Below are 22,891 nucleotides of genomic sequence, written 5' to 3' on the forward strand. Positions count from 1 at the left end.
TTCTTTCAAACCGAAACAAAAATAATTGTTTTTAGTTTTATATGGTCTCTTAAAAATTTTAAAGAACAGATATTTTTATATTAAAGTTCTTCTAAGCATTTTACTGTTACCTCTCAGCATGGTACTTAAAATGCACTATCCTGAAAATGAAGTACTTACAAAAATAAAATGCATAAGAAACGGAGTGGGTGAAGTTTTAAAATTTTTATTTTTTCAAGTTATTAATTTTATTTTTAAATTTAAGTTCACTAAAAAGAAAAAGTTCAGTAAAAGAACCAATAAAAGAACATAATGCAAAAAGAAAAGAATAAACAATAACAAAATTTTACTACGAAACGTCGGGTCTTTGTAGATTGACAGTTGGTGGTTTGATGAAATAATAATTATTTGTCTTGCCCCCACTAGCATCATCTTTTCCGAACTCATAATAATGTACATGTAGTGTACACACATTTGTACTGTACAGTGTACATATCTACCCTTACTATACTATATGGTGGCGTAGCCATCGTTGTCATCGTCATGCACTCTTCTTATGTCTAACCTTGTTAAATCTTCTGTCTAATTACTTTTCAATTATCCTTGATTTGGTGGGAGTAGTGTACTGTATATGTATGAACTGTACACACATACACTATATATATGTATGGATGTGCAGAATAATAGGGAAGGAAGCAAGAAATTGTTCCATTCTCTAGTTTTGTTGGGTTCTACTATTTTTGGTTTTCTCGCATGGTACAAGTTTCGAAAGCAGCGAGTACGATGTTACAAAGGTATAGCTTTAACTACGAAACACAAAAAAGAACGATAAGAACGACAACTTTCAGTTCGGGGTAAAAGTTATGGGTAGTGTACTTTTCTTGTCGAGCACAAGACTTAATTTAATTTGAAACCGAAGATGGAATGTTTTATGTCTCCAATGTCTTGTGGTGCTGTGATGAAAGTAATGAAAATGGTGATGATGATGGAGGTTGAGCTGGAGGTCGCAGTGGTTATATGGTGCTAATGCTAGTGGGTGATGTATTTTTAGTGGTCAGTCGGAGCAAAGCCAGTCCTCTTAATTGGTTGAAGAAATACTACTCCTTTCGTATGTAATCAAATGCAAGTGATTTTCAAATAAATCAAAGCCAATATTTTATTAATAAATAATCTGTCTCTCTGTTATTTTAGGTAATTATCGAAAATTGAATTTAGAGAAATTTGGTTGATAAAATATTGAACTTTCTCAATTTGATACAAAATTTGTTTAAATAATAATGAATTGAAGTGAATGAGTGTTAGTTTAGACATCATGCATCGTTTTAAAATTATTTCAGATTATTTCGAAATCTAAGCAATGCTTTTAGGTTAAAACTGTTGATTAAAAAATAATGGTTTGTATTTTATCAATTCTACATACATTTAAGCCTATCATTGTACCATTGTTATTGAGTTGGTTCACCTGGGCGTATATGTACTTTTTGTTTCAAACTAAATTAGATTATATTGGGTTAAAACTAATAAGTCAGTAAAGCATAAACGTTGGGTTAGACGAAAGTATGTTTTTTTCTTCCTCGAATAATAAATTATTTTAACAGCATTAGCAAGATTCATTCTTAACACAACGGTTAAGTGATATTGCAATGTTTAAATGTTTATCTTCTAGATATAATAAAAATCTTGTTAGTAACTCATTTGTTTACAAAAAGAATAATATTTAAGTTACGATTCTTCTTTTGGTTTATTATGATGTTTAAAAAACTTTGAATCTTATTATTTTATTGTTCTAATTTTCTTTTACTTACTTTTGTAAAAGTAATTTTTATGTATATATCTTATTTTTTTTTTAAATGTTATGATTTAATCCAGATGTTAAGCAATTCAAAAAAAAACAAACAAGTTGATTCCTAATTGAAATGTGAACAAATAAAAAAGAGGAAATTTAAAAAAAAAAAACATTTCCTAATAAATAATTGAAAATTAAAAAAAAGATATAAGAAATTTCGATAACCATAAACATAACAACAAAAATTTAAAAACAAATTTAATATAAATTAAACTTTGAATAAAACAAAAATAAAGAATCTTCAATCAATTTAAAGAAAAAGAAAATAATAATAAATTAATGTACCCATGTATCGAATTCTGTATTTCTTTTTGGCAAATGTTTATTATTATTATTATTATCATTATTATTATTATTATTATTATTATTATTATTATTATTTTTATTATTATTATTATTATTATTATTATTATTATTATTATTATTATTTTTATGTTAGGTTTCCTACAAATGGTGCCATTATTATTATTATTATTATTATTATTATTATTATTATTATTATTATTATTATTATTATTATTATTATTATTATTATTATTATTATTATTATTATTATTATTATTATTATTATTATTATTTTTATGTTAGGTTTCCTACAAGTTATTATTTTATTAACTTCCCATAAGAAGTTTTTATAATGGGTGCGATTTGTCAAATAGAAAATGTTGAAATTTAAATTTTTTTCAAGATCCCTAGAGTCGAAATAATTTTTTTAGAAAGATGTCTGTGCGTGCGTGTGTACGTACGTTCGTACGACCGTACGTTCGCTACGTTTTTTCGTCGTTCATGGCTCAAGAACCAGTAAAGATATTGACTTCAAATAAATTCTGTTATACAGATAATAATGCAGAAAAATGCATAAAAGGCTCTCAAGAAAATTGCGTGGTTGTTTGAAAATTTTGGCTAACCCTAAATATCTTACGAACTAGTAACGCTAGAGACTTGAATAAAATTTTATATAGCATATTGTAACATGATACAAAACAAGTATATTTTTAGAAAAAAAATCCAGTTAACATTTTTTTTTATAAATTAAAAAAACTGAAAAAAAATGTGTCACCTCGAAAATTTTACGTATAAAATACGATTTTATCTCCAAAACAGTTTTGTGTAACGAAGAATAATGTTTTTGATATGTGATAAAATTTTGAAAATCTAATTGACAGTTTTTTTTATAAAAAAACATTACTCGAAGTTGGTAAAAATTGAATTTCGACTCAAATATCTTTTCAAAACCTTGAGATTATGGCTTCAACCTTACTTTATCTTATAAGAAATATTTTTTTTTTCAACATTCGGTAAAATTTTGAGAAAATTGAAATTTTTTCATAAAAAAAATTAAATCTACAAAATTTATTTAAATTAATAATCTGTTCTTGATATCTCTCAAATTAATTTCATTCATCCAATTTGTAAAAATTTTAGAAATGCTACTTAAACTGGCAAACATTTGTTTTCGACATGTTTTCAAACAGTATTTTTTTAATTTAACTTTTGGTTCTAATTTTGAATCCAAAAATTTAATTTTAGGTTTTAGATCGAATTTGAAAAATACTTGTTTTAAAATTATTTTTATACTATTTGAATACATATCGAAAAATTTAACGTGATAGCTTTGTTTGAAAACTACGTTATATTACAACAAAAAATTGACTTTTAACCTCTTTTTCTCAAAAACCGTTTTAGCATAATTTTTTAAATTCTTTTTTAAATGTTTATTTTTTTATTAATTATTATTTTATTAAGAGTAAGAAATTTAATCAAATAAAAAAATTACCATGAAAGGCTGCTATTGGCAAAAGTTTGATAAATTTTTGGTGTATTTGATGATTTTTTGTTTTGCTTGAGGAATATTTTGTAGTTTTCATTCTTTGTTTAATGTGGGCCTATAGAAAGTTTTACAACAATAAACTAACAATAAAATTAAATTTGTCTAAAATGTTATTTTTCCAAACACTGTTTTTGACCTAAAGTACGCTCTTTATTATTGTGTTATGTAAGTATTAGTGATTTGTCAATTGTCATGTCAAGCCAATGCACACATTTTCACATTGCTGAACTCTCACCTAATTGACAAAAATTCAAAGTCTCTAAGAAGTAAAGTCACCCGCAAAAGCAAAAGTTCAACTTGCGCGCCTGTTAAATGTATCAGAGGGACACGAATGCGAACCCAAAAACCAAAAGCTCCTCCTTAACACAGAGTTTTTATTTATATTTATTTTTTCATTATTCCTATGTCGTCCTTTTTCGGTTTTTGTTGTTGGATTTTTCTTCTGACATTGCTTTCTCTAGTTTCTAGTCTCTTTCGTTGCTGTTTAAAGTTTCTGCGATAAAAATGTTCGATTTTCTGGCAAAATTTTTGTGAGTAGTGTGCGTTGCCTTTTGCAGTCAGTGTCCTTTATATAAGTGGTAGCAGAGAAGTATAACAGTTTTGACTTCTTCGTGTTCCTTATCTGCTTAATATTCACATCTAGAGGACCCTCATATAAAATATACTTAAAACTTGATAAGCTTGGTGTTTTCCTTTTTTTTTTCGTTGGGGAATTGACAGAAGATAAAAAGATTAATACAAGAAAGCAAACAAAAAGAAAAGTAAAAGATACTCAAAACCTTTAAGTCCAATTTCCGGGTGTGTTACTTATTCTTGTACATTTTTTGGGTGCCGCTTACCTACTTTTTTGTGCGTATTTGGTAGGTGCTCCTTTTTTTCGTGTTCAAGTATTATTTTGGTGACTTTTTGTGTGCGTACACTGTACAGTTATGGCGGCACGATGAAGGAGATACTGATAAATACATTTTATCAGCATTTCCGTCTCTGCAAAAAGTACTTATGAATTTAAGGACACGCGAACCCAAGATAAACGTGGGTGTCGTGTGATTTTCGACGAAATCGAAATCAAAGTAAGAGGTGAATACGAGAACCATTGTAGTTGATTGGCCGGCCTGAAGAAAGAAGAAAAGAAACAAAATGACTGATAGAGGCCATAAAACGACGCCGAAAAAAAACGCTTATTAAAACGTTAGAAAGGCAACGGCAGTCAAGGAACATTTTATTTTGCCAACGATTCACGGTTTATGTTTCTTGTGAGTGTTTTATTTTCTATTTTTCCTTTTTTTTAGTCCTTTCATAAACTAAAGTAGAAAAACGTTGTGTGGACGTCATTCGACAGCTTTTATACATTTGTTTGCTTTTTCTTCGTCGTGTGACACCTACGCATATTAGGTCCTGCCGTAAGTTGGAAGATGGACTCCAGGATATATGGATGGGTGTTTTGTGTATGTGTCTGTGTGTATTAGTGCACATGCCACGGGATATATTTCATTGATAATAATACAAGCAAAATGTATATTTGGTAAATCAAAATATGTATAATGTAGATACCTACTCTTTAAGTGCAGACGATGGAGATGACGGAGACGTCGGAGACTACGACCACGACGCACGATTCTTACAACGACGACGACGGTGGCGTATGACGTCAGCCAGGCTTACGTAGGTAAAGAGGATTAAAAATAAAATAAAAATGCTCTGCTCAAGAGTTGTTTATTTGATAGCTTTTAAGTAAATATATAAAAAGAAATCTTTAAGACAATCTGCTTAATGTGATAGAAAATTATTTTAAGCAATATTGAAACAATTTTTTGAGAGACATAAATTAGGGACCAAAATACTTAAATTACTGAGAATTAGTTAATAAAAGATGAAAATGTATCATTACGGGAACGCACATATAAGCATATTTATATAATGACTTTCACCGGCCCAGCCACCATTGGGATGAATCAACCGAGGTGAAAAAGTTAGCTATTTACATATTTTGTTATGTTTCGAAAATTTGGACACGGATTTGTAGGTGTTTATTGCCTATTTTACAAACAAAATATAAATTCCATTGTATATGTACCCACAACGTCTACAATATTAGATACAGATTACAATTCCTTAAAAAAATTATTTGACGCATTGTTTTCTCACATAAATTGTTGTCCTACCAGAAATATTACGAACGTCAATTTTGTATTTCATAGTTTGAAAGTTCCAAGTTACAATTCGGCCCTAAAAAAAATGTCAGTTTTTTTCTTTTTAATAATTAACAGGCACTCAAGGGGTTACTAATACCCTTAAAATGTTTAAAGTTTAAAAACAGTAAGAGCTTGAGGAAAATAGATAAGGCTTAAAGAGGAGATACCGATGCACATTGGTTGTAAAGTTTTGAATACCAAGGCATTTCACATTCTCGATGTGCGATGAACAACTAAAGGCATGAAACATCTCGGCAGTGTCGAGTGACGTAGTTGCTTCGGATATGGTTCTATCGCCTATCATTTTCAAAGCTCTTTTTTGGATCCTGTCCAAAATACTTAAACTTGTTTTTTTTTTTATTTATTAATATCATATTCTCCTAACAATTTTTAAATATCTTATTTCTAATTTAATAATATATGTATTTTGTACAATTAATTAGAGGGAATAGGTTGTAGCATTTGAATTTTAAGTTAAAATTGAATTAATGCCACATTTACAAATTTTTATATTGTGGGGTGGACATATTATAAATAACGTATATGATAAAAGAACAGAAACAGAGAAAAAAGTTTTTTATGAAATGATCACTACGATTGATTTGAACTACATAAACAAAATTTTAGGACGAATTAAGTTTTTGTAAATTACAGCCAGATCAGAAGGAGTGAACATTTCTTGCACCGTGCGTCGGAGAAATCCTAAGCACCTAGCAGCATTTTTAGCAATATCGAATATGTGATCATTTTATAAAAGGTGATCTGTGGTACAAGTACCGAGAACTGAAAGTTGATTAGTTTCCTGGATGCAAGTGCTCATGGATAGTAGCATCGGGGTTGGTTACGCTTTAACGACAGCATTGAGTTTTCGAATGCAAATGTTTAAGGTCTCCTGATGTTTTTCTTTTTATTTTTAGAGATTGTAATTACTTCTACATATATAGGATATGAATATTAAAGAATTAAATTAATTTCATTAAAAAAAATAAAACTTCCTCACAAAATATAATTTAGCGTTTAAATTTTTGAAAAAGCATTTCATTTAAAGTGAAGTATAAACCCATGCTAGTAAAAATTAGATACATTTTACTTCGAATCCAACTTATATAAAATAAGATCTGATATTGAATTAAAGTAATAAAATATATCGTGCATACAAAATATTGTCATATGTAAGATGTTATGGAACTCACTCTCAAAAAGATCCTTAAATATACATAAGGGTAATTATACAAAAGTTATGTAACTTTTGAGGAAATTTTGTTTACGATAGTTATTAAATCAAACTTTTACAAAATCAGGTGTTTGTGATTGCTAATCTAATTAATATATTGTTTAAAACCGGGAACCCAGTTTCGAAAGTATTATAATGAAATTTAATACAAATTAGTAAAAATCTCTTAATATTTAATAATGATCACTTAAAATCAATTAGTAACATTAAAAATAATTATTAATACGTAATACTGGGAACAAATACTATATCAGGTTTCAAAACAGACTTGTGAAATTTAACGTTACGTAATTCACTTATCTTTTACTATTTTCACATGACAATAAACAATATTAAAAAATCTAACAATATTCATCTTAAAAGGACTAATGGTCATGACATGAAGATCAATAAAAATATACCTGAACGGGACTGACGAAAAAGACGAAATTCGAGATTATAATCAGGAATAATGTTTTTTTCAACAAACAACATTTTAACAAATCAAAGTCTAGTATGTATAAATGTAAATAAACTTTAAATTAACAAAAAAAATAACGAATCACCATAGAACTGACGTGTTGACTGGGATTTGATGTTGAGTTGACGATATTTCGCACGAATTTTAATTTTAAATAACACACAGCGAATAAAACTTAACACAACATTTCTAATTTTAATAAATAAAATGGAGACCACTGCATTAAGTTATAGTATTATTTAACTATATACATCACAGATTGTTGTAAATTGATAACTTTTCTCAAATCAATGATAATGTTTATTAAACAGTCACTTAATTGTTGGTTTTTGGGATTGTGACATGCCAAAGGACTGAAGTTTTAAGAACTAATTGTTTTTTTTTTAACAACTTGTATTCAAATGAAGAACCAAAATTGTGTGCCTAAATAAAGGTCTTTCCATTGTTTTTAAATAAATTGTAATCTCAATAAAATATAAAAACACTCTGTATATATTGGTTGATGACATCGAGCTATCCAACTTTTGTATAATCACCCATAATAAAAAAACACCACACAATAAATTCAGGGATAAATACAAATCTATTGAATTGAGACTAAATTTTAAAAACTGCCTTTAAAAGCCTACAAAGTTCAAACAACTAAAAGAGATGTGCAGTGCAGTTTTATATTTAGTCAAACAAAATAAACGTAACCAGAGGGCTAGTATTTTTTAAATTTAGACTTGTCAATTTTTTTTAAAAGGTTTTATAGAATCGAAAATCATTGAAATTTGGAATGAGACACTTTTTTAGAATGATTAAAAATTTACGACAATTGTCAATACCATGATATGATTGATGCAGTCATAAGAAGTAATGGTAACAGTGCACTGGGGCGCATATTTACTTTTTAAGTGATACTTTATTTTTTATAGATAAGGCTTAATAAAAATCTGCTTCATTAAGAATTAAGAAAAATTACATTTGAAGGAAAATTATGATAAGAAACCATTACTTTTTATGTGTAAAACTAATAGAACGTCTTTGCTTGTAGTTTGTAAATATTTTGGCTTCAAATTTAGATGCTTAGCTGCATGCTATTGTATGTTACACACAGTTTTCAAGAGTTTGAGACTTACATTCGTCCTGGTTATAGCTATAAGCATACAAATTTAAATCAGAATTAAGGTTCTTTACCCTAAAAGTTTGTCTAAAACACAGAAAAGCAAACCTTAATGGTCCGATCTGAGATTGATTTGCATTAATAAAGTGGTTAACAAGCGAAGTAAACAAAATAACGAGTTGTTTGCTTAGTGAAGAAATAATTGCAATGCCTATAATATGCAAGGTAAAGTTACCAAAATCAATAGATATGTAGGGGATGAAGTTTTGAATGTTATGTATACCACTTCCCGTCTGCTGTTGGCGAATGCAGTTTTGGGGAACTCATGGGCATTGATGTGCATAATGAGTTTTCCAATACAACAACTATTTATGAATTGGTTTGCTTTTTATTCGGAATAACACTATGCACCCTCATTTGGCACATATATTAGATTATGTTTATAATGAATACGCTCTTAAAAAACGAAGGCTTATAGCAACATACATTTCAGGTTTTTGTTTGGTATTTTTCTATAAGCAAACTATGATGTGGTCTGCAATGAGATTTCCAGTATAACAACCTGACTTACGCATTAACTTTGTTTTATTTGCGTGTGTTATTTTAATTGCTTTTGAATTGAACATCTTTATTAACAAAAACTTTAAATAAGAAATTAAATTTGAAATTTATCATAGACAGCAAATTTCTTTCCTTTTAATAATTTTTTGTTTTGAGTTAAAGGAATTTATTCGGTTGATTAGCGAAAAGACTTAAAAAAATTCTGAACCAAAACTATTGCACCATATACTAAATATGTAGTCATACAAATATTTTAAAAGTTCTACACCACTTAATCAATTTATTTCATATAACGCTTTTGAGCTAACAAAATCTAACCTTAAAAATAATTAACTCGAAAATTTGAACGATTTAATAAACGATAAATCCGAGTTTTTGACATTTAAAATTGGAAGGTCTGTTTAACAGATTTTTTTTATATTGTGCGCGCACTAAAGGGGCTATGAATACCCTTATAATGATTAAACACAGTGCCCGTAATTAGAAAAGGAGGATAGGATTAAAAAGGAGAAACTGATGCACATTGGTTTGAATGTCTGCACATCGTAATGAGTGGTTAAAGAAAGAATCTCTGTACTTAACACAACGTCCGAAATTGGGCTCTAGGGTCAACTGATGGGCACTCCTAGCAGTACGGGTATTGCGTTTGAATTGTTTAAGGTGAGGAATGCAACTGGCTATTTCAATATAGCGTTGTTTAAAAAGTAACGATAAAACAATGATATGCATCAGGCCTTGCGGCGGTGTAACGGTTTTTTTTTATAAATCAATAAAACTGAAAAAAAAAAAATTTGATACCTCCAAAATTTTACGACTGAAATATGATTTCATCTCTAAAACAATTTTGTGCAACGAAGAATAATGTTTTTGACATCTGATAAAATTTTGAGAAAATTCTAATTGACAGTTTTTTTTATAAAAAATAAAAATCTAAAAAAAACATTACTCAAAGTTCGTAAAAATTGAATATCGATTCAAATATCTTTTCAAAAACTTGAAATTTAGGCTTCAAGCTTATTTATCTTATAAGAAATATTGTTTTCAATATTCATAAAAATGTTGAGAAAAATCAAATTAACAGTTTTCTTCCAAAAAATAAAAACCTAAAAAAAAAAACAATTACAAAAGTTGGTAAAAATTGATTTTCGACTCAAATATCTTTTCAAAACTTTGAAATATTGGCTTTAATTTACTTTTATCTTTCAAAAAATTTTGTTGTCAACATTCAGTTAAAGTTTGAAAAAAATCGAATTGACAGTTTTTGTACAAAAAATTAAAAACCGAAAAAAAATTAACTAAAGTTGGTAAAAATTGATTTTCGACTCAAATATCTCTTCAAAAATTTTAAATATTGGCTTCAAACTTATTTTATTTTACAGAAAATATTGTTTTTGATATTCAGTAATTTTTATATAAAAATCCAACAGTCCATGGAATAGTTTACGCTTTCAAGTGCAGGAGTCATGTCACTCATTGACAGCATCGAATTAACAGCAAACTGTGTTGCAAGCGAATTTGCTAAATCAATCGAGCTTACAAAAGAAATTATTGGAAACGAGCCTAGGAACTGACGATGACGTAGCGTTACGCACATTTTTTACAAATTACCAGAAATTTGTACTACCACTGGGACATTGCAGTATTTTTTGCTATAATTTATGGTTATGCAAAAATTTAATGCGTCGAATAAGTCCGTTACAAGTCTTTCTAGCTTGTTTGAACTTATTCCGGTTTTAATCAGGGTTGGCTTTATAAATTCTTGTTTACTTTTTGTACAACTGTCGCTTTTTAGAAGTGTTGAGATGACAGCTAATTCATTTTTGTAGTTAGTAGAACGATTGAAATTCTGGAGTGTCTAGAAGTTTTGTAAATATTATGGAAATTGTATTGTTACTTTAAAAAAGTGCTGCTATAAATTTTGAAAATTATGTTTAATGTAGAAAATGTTTGTACTCGCAGCCGTTTTTACAATTTAGAGCCGTTCGTTCAAAAAATCTTCAGCAATCAGGGATAACAAACACAAGGCGGCATGTTTGTAGTTTTCCTGAACGAATTAATACGTCTTTAATAAATTGTATGTATTTTTAATTGAATAAACTGTCCATACGTATAATTATGCAAATCTATTCCACAATAGAATTAAATTAAAAAGGAGGTAAAAATTGCTTATAAAAGCCTTAATATTTTCTTGTAGCCCCTGAACTTCTCAATCCTAAGATATATACCTATACATATTTATGCATAAAAGATTATGATTACGAGGATAGGTAAGACAAATTTAAATTTTTAAATAAACTTTTGATATCAATAATTAGGGCTGACATAAACACTCTGGACAATAGCCACTCTTCTCAATTATAAATTGTAAACAAGTCTTCAAAGTATTCTTAACATCCTTATGCAATTAATGTCTATTAAAATAAAAATGTTACGCAATTCATATAAAAAACATACTATATATTTATATAATATCTATGTGTATGTATTGTATATATACATAGAATTGAATACACAAATTCCTTAAATCGTGGGTCTACATTTTACTTTTTTGCTATTCCCATCGCTTGGATGGCATTTCTACTTCTTGGGATCATGGCATAGAATAAATCCTTCAACATTTACTTTAATCACTGAGTAAATGTTGTGCATATATCATTTAAAATAGTTGGTACAGTGGTACAGATAATAAAGAAAGAAGGACACGAAAAATACGAATATGTATGTACATATTTTACGAGATAAATCTGTATGTATGTGTGTGTGTGTGTATGTATTACAACAAGAAGGTCCTTCTTGGCTTTGGCTTAGGAAAAGGGGATTCGGTGCGAGAAAGCGAGAGAGAGTGAGAGCAAGAGCTAGAGCAGGATTTTAAGACAACCCTTAACTATTATTCTCTTCGCAATCGCAACTTGAAACTTGTACTTGTAACCATGACTAAGTGTTGAGTAGGTATTCCTGTGAATAATAAAGGGGGTCACAATAGCGCTTCAGCTTAGTCAACTTTTTTTTAGTTTTTTCTTTCTTTTTTTTGGTTTGTTTTTTCTTGCTTTATATTTCTATTCTTGTGCTGGTTTTCTAAGTCTTGAGTAGAGAGTCATCTGGTAGCTGCTTAGTAAAACACAAGTTAGTACACATGCTTTTTTTCCAACCCTCTCATCACCCTCAAGTGTCCGGGATTATTGTGTGCAGGATAATGTTATCGTGTACCAATAGATATATGTATGTGTGTTGTAAATGTATGTATGAAAAAAAAAAAACAGATGAAAAATTATCAAACAAAAAGAAATAACAAAAAATTTTATTGTAACGAATGTCAGAAATGAGGAGAAGTATACTGAAGAAAAATATAACAAGTCATGTGGGGCCTGCCTCTGGAAGCTTACTCTCATCTCACTGAAGTTACTTCAATGGATTTTTGTTTTCCTAGTTTGGTATGAAAATACTCGTGAATTTTTTGAGAGAAAGCTTTTTCGTTTAGTATTGTAGGTACTATAGTAGTAAGTTACAGTGCTGTGGAAAGTACTATTGGTACTGAGTGTAAAGTATTATAATATGTATTTTGAATGGAATTGTATGTGAACACTGTAAAGGCCTTTTTAAAAGAATGTCTTTGACTCAGGAGGATATAGCTTTAATTGATTTTCATTATTAAATACTTTTTTAAGAGATTTTAAACAAATTGTGAAAGTCAAATTCGTTTTGTTTGTTATGAAAATGAAGCTTATAATTTAAGTTTTTTTTCAATTATGAATGATGAACTCGTTTTTAAAGAAAAATTAAATTTTTAATGATTTTTAATTATCGATCTAACTGACCTGTCAATAAAATTACAATCAATAAGACATAGCTTTCATGTAATGGATATTTCAATGGTTGGTCGCTGTAATTTTTGCAATAAAACAAGGCAGCAATCTCTGCCGAAACGTTGGGAAAGTTAATGTGACTAAATTCATTCATTGCAAAAATTATTTGTTGTGTCAAGTTTTTGAGAAAACAATAATCATTTAAAATTGGAATGAAATTTATAATTAAGTGTTTTAAAGCGTTTAGGACTCGTAAATTTTGTGTCACTTAAATGGTTTGCTTCTCAAAATCTGTTATCAATATCTTTAATATTCATATTTAGTATTTTCAGCGACTTATACCGTATTTGTGCTAATAAATTTCTAAAAGAATAACGGAAAACGTTTTTAAAATAATTTAGTTTGTTTATGTAAGTCTATAGAAGGTAATAAAATTGAGTATTCAAAATATACCGAAGAATATAACAATAATATACAAAACGGTCTTTTCTAAATTATTTAATTGAAACCAGCCACAAAAAAAGCAATACACAAGGTTTTTTAAAACTTTAAAGTCGAATAAACCAACAAACATTTTTCAAAAACCTAAAGACATAGACAAATTATAAGGCAAATATTTTTGAACAGTTTGGTTTATAAACTTTAAAAGCTTTATAAATCAAAGACAATTAATATGTTTATACTTTTATATAATAAAATCTAAAGGGTCCGCCAAATAACTTTTTTTTTTAAACAGGGTAGCATCGGCTGTGTGGCACGTAGCGCCATCCTGTTGAAACCAAATGTTGACAATTTCCTCCTTTTCAATTTCAGTAAACAAAAATTCGTTCAACATGGCCCGATAACCATTCACCATTGACTGTAACGCCATTCGTTCGCTGTACATTTATCTTTACCTAATTTAATTAATTTTTGAAAAACTAATAAATGTTAGTTTTTGGACTTTTAATCAATTCAAAGAAATCCTATAGAGTCATAGTTTTGGCGCAACTGTAATCTAAATATGATGAAAAGAGCATTATAAAATAAAATTCTGGAAAAGACTTACTGAATTAACATAAATATCTAATAAATAAAAACAAATTAGGAGAAACCGCAGTCTGTTTAGAACTATGGCCTAGTGACTTACAACTCTCAACCATTCCTGTGTGCAAGAAATGATGTCAGGGAAGGAGGGTACCTACAGTTTTAAGTCAAATCCAAAAGAAAGTACTTTTCTGAACAAGAATTTTTCTTGAAGGACTTGTTAATTCCTCGCAAGATAGCGATAAATAGCACATGCAGGAATTGAACCAAGGAATTAAACCACTAACCATCACGCCAGTACTACAAGAAATGTATGAAAATCAACAGCAGTAAATAAAATTATTAATTTAAATATTTCTTGTCTCAAGAAAAACAAAATACCACTTCGGCCTATTTTGTTCTTATGTCCATATTATATAATTCCTATACATAGTCATCAAATGTCCTTCCTTGTGTTACGCTTGCAAGGTACACTTTAAGTAAAACGACAGCACTGATTATAATGTAGTTGTGTTTTCAAGAGTGGTGAGTACTTTTGAATATCAAGAGATTTACCTCAATATTGAGGTAGGTAGCATGTTGTTTTTTTTTCTTTGCTTATGACATAATTTCTTATTTTTCTCTTATTGAATAAATTTTGACAACATCTAAACAGAAAAGTCTATCTTTTGATAAATACTTTACAAGCCCTAAATTCTATTCGTAACAAAAAACTAATAATCTCTAAACTTTAAAAAATGTTGGGCATTTTTTCAAAATAAAAAAAGAAAAAAAACTATGTATATTGTACACATGTATGTATGTATGTATGTAGGTACCCATTATGAGACTTATTATGCCTCGACATCCAGATAGTATTGATTTCCTATCGCAATTTCATATAACAGTTTTGTAATATTAAACTTCGAGTCAACATCGTGTCCTTAATTCCTTCATCATTGTGCATTCATTCAGTGCTAAGTCCTTGCACAAATCACGTGCATTATTGCATGCATGTGTTTTATCCGACAGTGAGTCTATACTTACAACATACATATGTGAATATGTGTGGGTGTGTGTTTGCGTTTGTATTTGTATTTGTGTGGTTACAACAAAGAAAAAGTAATGATGAAAGCAAAACTTAAAACAGATAATAAGCAATATATACGAGTATGTATACATAAATATGTAGATTGTAGATATTTCAGGGAGAAAATAAAATTTAAAAAAGGATACATGTAGGTAGGTATACATAACTTTTAAAAATATACATACATATGTATAATAAACACCGCTAACAATTTGAAAAGCTTCCAAAAGAAGATATTGATTCGCCCTAATTCTTGTTAATTTGAGCAGGCACATCAATACTACCGCACAACTGATTATATTTATATAAAAGAAGTTAACCTATACAAAGGTATGCATGCGCGAATATGTAGTATATGTATGTATATATCTACCTTTAGCCACTATTGGTATTTTTCTTTTTTATTTTTGAGTTCATTTCTATACATTTCGTAGGTAGTTTATGAATGTACTACATACATAAATACATATGTACTTCTTTCTACTCCAGATTCCTCTAGGGAAAGTGTCAAAGGTTTAAGATAAACCCTACTTTTCGCTCTTCTAGGGCACAGTTTATTTTGCTCATTAAGTGGCCCTTTTCTGAACTATAGTTTTTGCATTCAGAGTTTTTTCGCAAGCTCAAATCAAGATATTCAAGGTGCATAAATTTGGAATAGTTTTTGCTAAAATCCTTTTGACAATTTTGTACACAAAAGTTTTATTAAGAGTTGTAGAGTAATGGTCAAAACTATTTATTACATCAAAGTCAAAAGTGACTTGAGTCTGTGCATAATAGAGCCCTGCAGAGGCATGAGAGCCTTGAGAATCCTTATTTCTTAAAGGCATAGGGGACATGTACTTATCGGTTTCGTGAAGGAATAATAAGCTGTTTTTGTTTTTTAGCTGCATGAGAAGTTTCGATAGTTGTTTTCTATTGTTTGACAGTTGCTTATGTTAGGCTGAGTTGACATTTCTGCTAAGTAACGTTAGGGAAGCCGTCATGAAATGTTTAATGACAGAATAAAGCTTCCAAATTGGTGAAATTCACTTTGAAAAAATGTATATTTTCGTATATCTTAAATAGATTTGTCAAACATTGAATCTCAAGCTATTAAAAAACTACCTGACTCGTATATCTTTTTCGACCTTCCTTACGATGATATTCACAATTTTTAAGAAATGTTTCGAAGAGTTATTTTTCATTTCGTGAGACTTTCGTACTTTTTTCTTCGATCGAAAGGCTGTTATTTTTTAACGGGTTAACATATTTGAACTTTTCAAATATCAATAATATTTTTGTATTCAATGTAAGTCAACGTTAACGATTAAAATAGAAAACATTCAAGTTAATTTTAAGGTTTCCTTGTGGGAGGTGAGGCCTGTTTCACCAAACACATTTCACTTCGCAAATTTGCACTTTTACTTTGCGAATGCCGTTTAAAGAAGAAACTATTGAATTTAAAAAAGTTCCTCTTTGCAAAACACGATTTTTCAAACTCAAATTTGGAAAGTGCAAAATCATTTTTGATTAAGAAATGTTTTGTTATTTTTCAAAGTAATTGTTCTTTCTGTTTTACCAAAGAATAAACTTTGCAAATAAAATTTAGAATTTTGAAAATCTTATCAAATAAGATTTTGTTTTGAAAAGTTGTCAAAACCTAATACAAAAATATATGAACCATTTAGAAAATGAGGAAGTAGGTATTTAGAAGTGAAAATAAAGTATTCTTCAATTTTGACAGATTTACCATAGAACATCAACTATTCATTTTATGGTTAACGTGTTGATTCATTTCAATTTCAAAAACGTCTAATTTTTTAGAGGTTTTTCAAACCATCGGCATTGTAGCTATCTACGAGTTTCTTTTCAAAATCTGTTATACATTAGTTTATAAAAAAGTGAATCGTTTTAAAGTATATTTTGAAAACGAAGAAGTTAATAATAGTGACCAAAGGGTAGTGAAACTAAGAATTAACTTCGATATCAGAAATTATTTTTCAACAAAAAAGAGGTTTCGATTAACAAAAAGTTCTTTCGAATTTGTGTTCTATAAAATTGGAAATAAACTACAATTCAATAGCCAAAGGAATATGTGTTATAGCTTTTGTTTACACTAAATTAGGCTGGGAATAAAGCCCAGTATCTCGGTGTTGCATCTATGTACAGAACAAGCATAGCATTTTTCAGAGTATTTCAATGAATATTATAATTGATGAATTTCTCTCTAACACTATTTGTGGGCACACAATTGTTCTGAAATAGCCTAGCAATTGGTTCCTTAAGGAGGATTTTTGTATGTAGCATGCATATTTAATCTTAATAAACACAATATAAGATTTACTTTGCAACTTTTCAAAATTCGAATTAATTGCGAAATAGTATTTTGAAACACTTTTACTTTTCACATTTCAAATAAAACCTGAAAACTCTTTTGACTTTGCGAAATTTTGTGATACACTTTGCACTTTACTTTGCAGGATATTATTTTTTTGCCAAGTTGAACAGCGACAAATATTTGGTTAGATAGGGCTCTGGTTTTGATTTTGTTTTTGTAATTTTGTTTTTTAAAATTTTGCTTTATTCGCATTCAATTAAGCAAAATGTTGCTTTTCAAAATACTGACCGAATTCAAATAACAAATCTATTAAAAATTTCAACTAAAATCTTTTCTTAGTTCGTCTTGACTACTGCCTGAGTACCTGATGATTTCAAGGACGTACAATTAAGATCGATTTCTTTAAAAAGATACATGAAAGATGATATGTTATCTGGCTTTAAAAGTAGTTTTGGAACTAAACTCAGCGACTTTTTATTTTACTTTGTTTCTACGGATTCATATTGCAGTTATTAATTATTAAAAGAATTGAATTTTATTTAGGAAATTACATTAAACATGGTGTCCTAAATAAATTAGAATGAAGCGGTAGTGGACAAATTGTATGTAGCCAAACATTAATCCATTAGCTTCATATGTACAACATGTTGGGTATTTTTAATTTATTTACCAACTTTATGCATCAGAATGAATGTAAACAGGATGTTATGAATAAATTGAAACCAATATGAGACATCCAGCAATTAGCTAATAAATTGTCTCTATGTCTCTATAAATGACGACACTTTGGATACATTGAAATGGAAATAAAATTTAGTTAAATAAAAGACTCACCTTACAGTCCTTGCATTGATGTATCAGTGAATATATTTGCCGACAATCGTAGCGAAATAAAATTTCAGCTAGCTCGCATGTGATACGAGTGGCTAATGAGTCCAAATCCAAAATATCGGTTAAAATTCGAACACATTGAGGGCCACCGCCCAGTGTTACATTTAGGGCAATCGTATGCAGGGCACTTAAGACGGTACGCTCACAACAATGCTTCAAACGTAGATGGCGTAATTTTTTATCTAAATCACTTCGAGAATTTTTACATAATTGTGTAGGACTAGAGTCATCATTATCGCCCAAATAATCAAGGCACTGTTGTTGTTGTTGGTTTTGGTTGAATTGGTTGCTGTTATCGTTTATATTATTTATATTATTATAATTATTAACATTTTTTCTATTATTTAAATTATTTTTAACAATATTATTATAATTATCTAAATTATTATAGTTATAATGATGATCTTGCGTCGACGTTGACGAGGACTGTGCGTTTGCGTTTGCATTTGCGTTTGCATTTGGATTTGGATTTGCATTTGCGTGTGCATCATTTTGCATAATGTCTTGATTTGGATCGTTATTGTGATCCTTATGCTGATGTTGATGCTGCTGCTGCTGATGGTGTTTATATCTTGTTTCCACAGTTTTGTCAGCTACCATTTTATTTGCATTTATTGAGGCTGTTGATACGGTAGCAGTTGTTCGTTCTACTACTCCAGGCGGTTTTATCGTCGTTAATTGTGAAGAAGAGGATGTCCTTTTGGCAGAAGCCGCACCATTATTTTGTGTTATCGTTGCTATCTTCACAGGCCTCACTGCCGCTGTTGATGTTCCATCAATTTCTCTTCGCACTTTCGACATAATATTATGAACTGGATTAAAATTATTGTTATTATTCAAATTTATTAAATAATTATTATCATAATTATGTAATTTGTTATAATTAATATTAATGTTATAAGAGTTAGTATTAGTATTACTATTATAATTATTTTTATTTTCTAAGCTTAATTGTTCGCAAGACATTGGACACGTTGGCGGGCCAGGACCTTCATCTACCCATGCCACGGGCAGCGAGCCAGCCGTGCACTGACCCTGAAAATATATGAAAAAAAGTATTTGTATATAAGTAAAATATTTCAAAATATATTTTATTGAAAAGACATTATCATTGAAACAAAAACAAATATTCTCTTTTCTTTGTAAGGAAAAACTTAATTTGACGTCCAGTTTGATTGTTTATTTTAAGCAAGAGAGATATTAAAAGATATTTGCGATAATTTATTTATTTTTTTTTTTTAATATGAATTATTAATTTTTTAATGAGTACATATGGAAGTTACTTTGAGTAAAAAAAACAAACTTAATTGGCCTCACAAAAAACACAGAAACAAAATTGTTAGTCTTTATTGTATGCGTAACCTTGTTTTCTAGGAGTTCTTTTCAGCCTCAGATTAGAAACTCATCATAGCCCTTTTTTATTTCTGTTCTCTAATTTCTATCAATAGGTAAGTATAACAGATTACCAACCTTCAAAACCAAACAAAGTTATAGAACAAAGATGAAAATAAAAACATACTTAATGAGAAACGTTGCTGCTTATGTGGTTTTAAAATGACCTTTTTATTGCGATCCTTTAAAAAAATAAATAGGAATTAAAAAAAAAGAAAATACCTAAGGTCAAGAAAAAAATATAAAACATTAATTAAAAATACATTGTGTAACAAACCAACCAACAACGAAGAAGAAAGAAAAAGCAAAAAATCAAACCAAAAAGGTTTAAGCACAAAAACATTGTACATAGGTACACCTATTTTCAATTGTTCTATTTACATACACACTTATATATTATGTACTACATAAATCTTTAGGTAATAACTAGACTGCAGGGTATTCACCTAATGTTATGTTTGGAATGGAAAAGAAGGTCAGTGTTCATTTTAAAACAATCTACTTATGACCTCCAAGAAGAAAAAAAAAACACCTATGTTTAATTTTTAAAATACTTAATAATTGGCAAATACTGTAACGAAAGAATTTTACAAAACTTGTGTTTTATTTGATATTTAGATAAAATATACGAAATCTGAAGGGCTTTTTCCTTCTTTTTCAAATGATTATATTGAAAAATAAAAGATGTCCACTCAAATCAGAGAAGGACATTTATTATATCTACTAATTATAAAAATTGCGTATACGCCCAGTGTATCTAATATATTGGGCGGTGTGAATAAAAATGAGTAGGACAAGTAAATACTTGAACATATCAAAATAACAAGTAAACGCCAAAATTGAAGTGATTAAAACAAGTATTTACTCTTACTCGCGAGTAAGTACTTGAGAGGCTAGTAAAACACAGAAAATGCCAATTTCGGTGTAAATAACGCAAGTAAATACTTCTGTAGCAAGTGAATATTCGTCTATTCGTAAGTCAACCCAATCCGAGACTTGCAGTCGTACTTGTACACGAAAGATGGCTGTATTTATGAACCTGCCTGGTAATAAGCGTTATAGAGACCGGCGTGATATAAGTCTTGAACTATCTAAGGGACTATTAAGGTTTGAGAGCGAAAACGTATATTTTCGCACTCCTCACTTTCTTGATGAAAACACTGGTGCAATGGTTGAGGGATTAACTGCACGGAAAAAGATGGACATTTTTCTGAGATACGTTAGTGATCCAGGATTCCAAAATGGTTTTTAAAACGACATGGTTGTTGAAAGAAGTAGAAATAGTGTCGAAGTCTGAAGATTCGATTAAATATCCACGCACTTTTAAAGATATGGATCAGGCCAAGGCATATTGGGCTTCAACATTTCGCATTTCGACTGTAATTGGTGCTAAAAACAGAAAACAGATCAAGTCACAACAGGAAATGATGGATTGCCTGTGTGGCGCTACAAGTATTTACTGGCCTTTATTGTGAATTCAGTTGTCTCTCGAGTAAATACTTGCTAGTATACCCTAGGGTGGACGAAATATCTTTGATGTTTAGCTGATACATTTTTGGAAACAAAAAATTAGTCACCATAGCTCGAGAGCGCTAACCATTCACTTTAATGGCAGATCCTTCCCTATTTCAAAAGAAGTATGGACCAATTAAGCTGCCAGATTGTAGTGGTTATTCGTTGATGACTTGAGGATCGTCTTAGCTCAATATACGGGCATTTTTGCTAATTGTCGTAGCAGCCATTTGAGCTGAAATGAGCTTCATTATTAAACAAAAAAAAGACAAAGTGCTCTATGAACTTCACAAACATAAAATCTAGAAACATATTTTTGGTGTTTAAGGATCTATAACAAATTTCCAAACCCCTTGCTTTACAGAAATGTCAACAAAAGGTCATGTTTTCAACCGTTAAACTATAAAAAACAACCATCGAAACTTCTTACAGAGCTAAAAAATCACTGTGTTTATATATAAATGCACACGTAGTTTGACAGTCACGTTAGCTTTTGATAAATCATAGTTGATAGCCTCTTAAGGTTTTAAGGTTTATCAAAAAGATTGCCCAAACAAATTTTAGTCAATTGTATACCTATTTATTTATTCATATAAATACAAAACTAAAGGGTATATTATTTTTAATTATTTCAACACTTCTCATCTTCATACAAAACAAAATATTGACACACATATTTGTCCTCACTCAGGGGTAACACTTAAAATGTTCCATTGGCTTGAGATTCGTCTTTTCGACGCCTGAGTAGGCTCCATTAGTATGCGCTTTGAGTGGTAATTTTAATGTTTTTTTTTTCTTTTTTGTATTTTTGTTATGTGTGCACAGTTTTCTTAATTTGCCCCGGGGTGTTGTCAACAAGTATTCTTGTGATGAACACACATTGTGCAGGGGTTTTCAACATACATACGTATATATAAAGATGGCTAAGTATTTTAAAAATGCCTACTCTGTGTGTTTTTGTCTGTTTTGTTTTTCTGTGAGTCATGTTCATATTTCAAAGGAAAATGTTTCAAAGTGTTAGAAGGTTAAGTTTTGCCAGTTTTGTTTATATTTCTAGAGTAGGTTGCTGGTTAGTTAAATTTTTCAAAAAGAACGATTTATATTCTTCAAGGTTTACAGTATCAATTGAAACTTTTCAGGAAGACTAAAAGTGTCCATATAATGATTATATGTGTTTAAAGAAATGTATGTATGAGCAAAACCTTAAGAAAGACCTTTCACAGAAAATTTACCGATATCAGAAATGCTTTAAATCTTTTTCTTAATATTCTTAATAATAACCAATTTTTTAATATTTTCAAATGAGTTCTTTTATAATTTTTCTTTTAACTCAACCAGTTTTAATATTTTCTCATCCCTGTTCAATTATTGTCCATACAGGAATATGTCTACAAAGATAAACATAACTATGAACACTTGAAGGCACACAAGATGGAAAAAGTAAATCAATTGTGTATCCCTTGGGTCAGGATAGCTCGTCTTCTATAAATCTTTTTTCAGAATTGATTGCAATATTTCCTGACTACTGGATCTAGGTTGAAAATCATTGATAGCTTTTCCCAATAGATTTTCTTATAATCACACTTGTCAAATAATATTCAAGCAGCCAGATTCACCTAATTCTCTCCAAACCATTCCCTATGCATAAAAACATCTGAAAGAAAGTTTAAGAC

The 22,891-nt window shown here is 29.4% G+C and overlaps 1 protein-coding gene across 1 annotated transcript in view; it reads right to left on the reverse strand.

Moving 5' to 3' along the window:
- Positions 1–22,891, reverse strand: part of LOC129949114 (myb-like protein AA) — a 71,416-nt gene that overhangs the window by 23,809 nt on the left and 24,716 nt on the right. The window contains exon 3 of the mRNA XM_056060371.1: positions 18,258–19,349. Within this exon, the coding sequence (XP_055916346.1) occupies positions 18,258–19,349 (1,092 nt within the window). The remainder of the gene's footprint in view (positions 1–18,257; positions 19,350–22,891) is intronic.

Source organism: Eupeodes corollae, chromosome 3 (assembly GCF_945859685.1).
Source record: "Eupeodes corollae chromosome 3, idEupCoro1.1, whole genome shotgun sequence".
Taxonomy (NCBI): domain Eukaryota; kingdom Metazoa; phylum Arthropoda; class Insecta; order Diptera; family Syrphidae; genus Eupeodes; species Eupeodes corollae.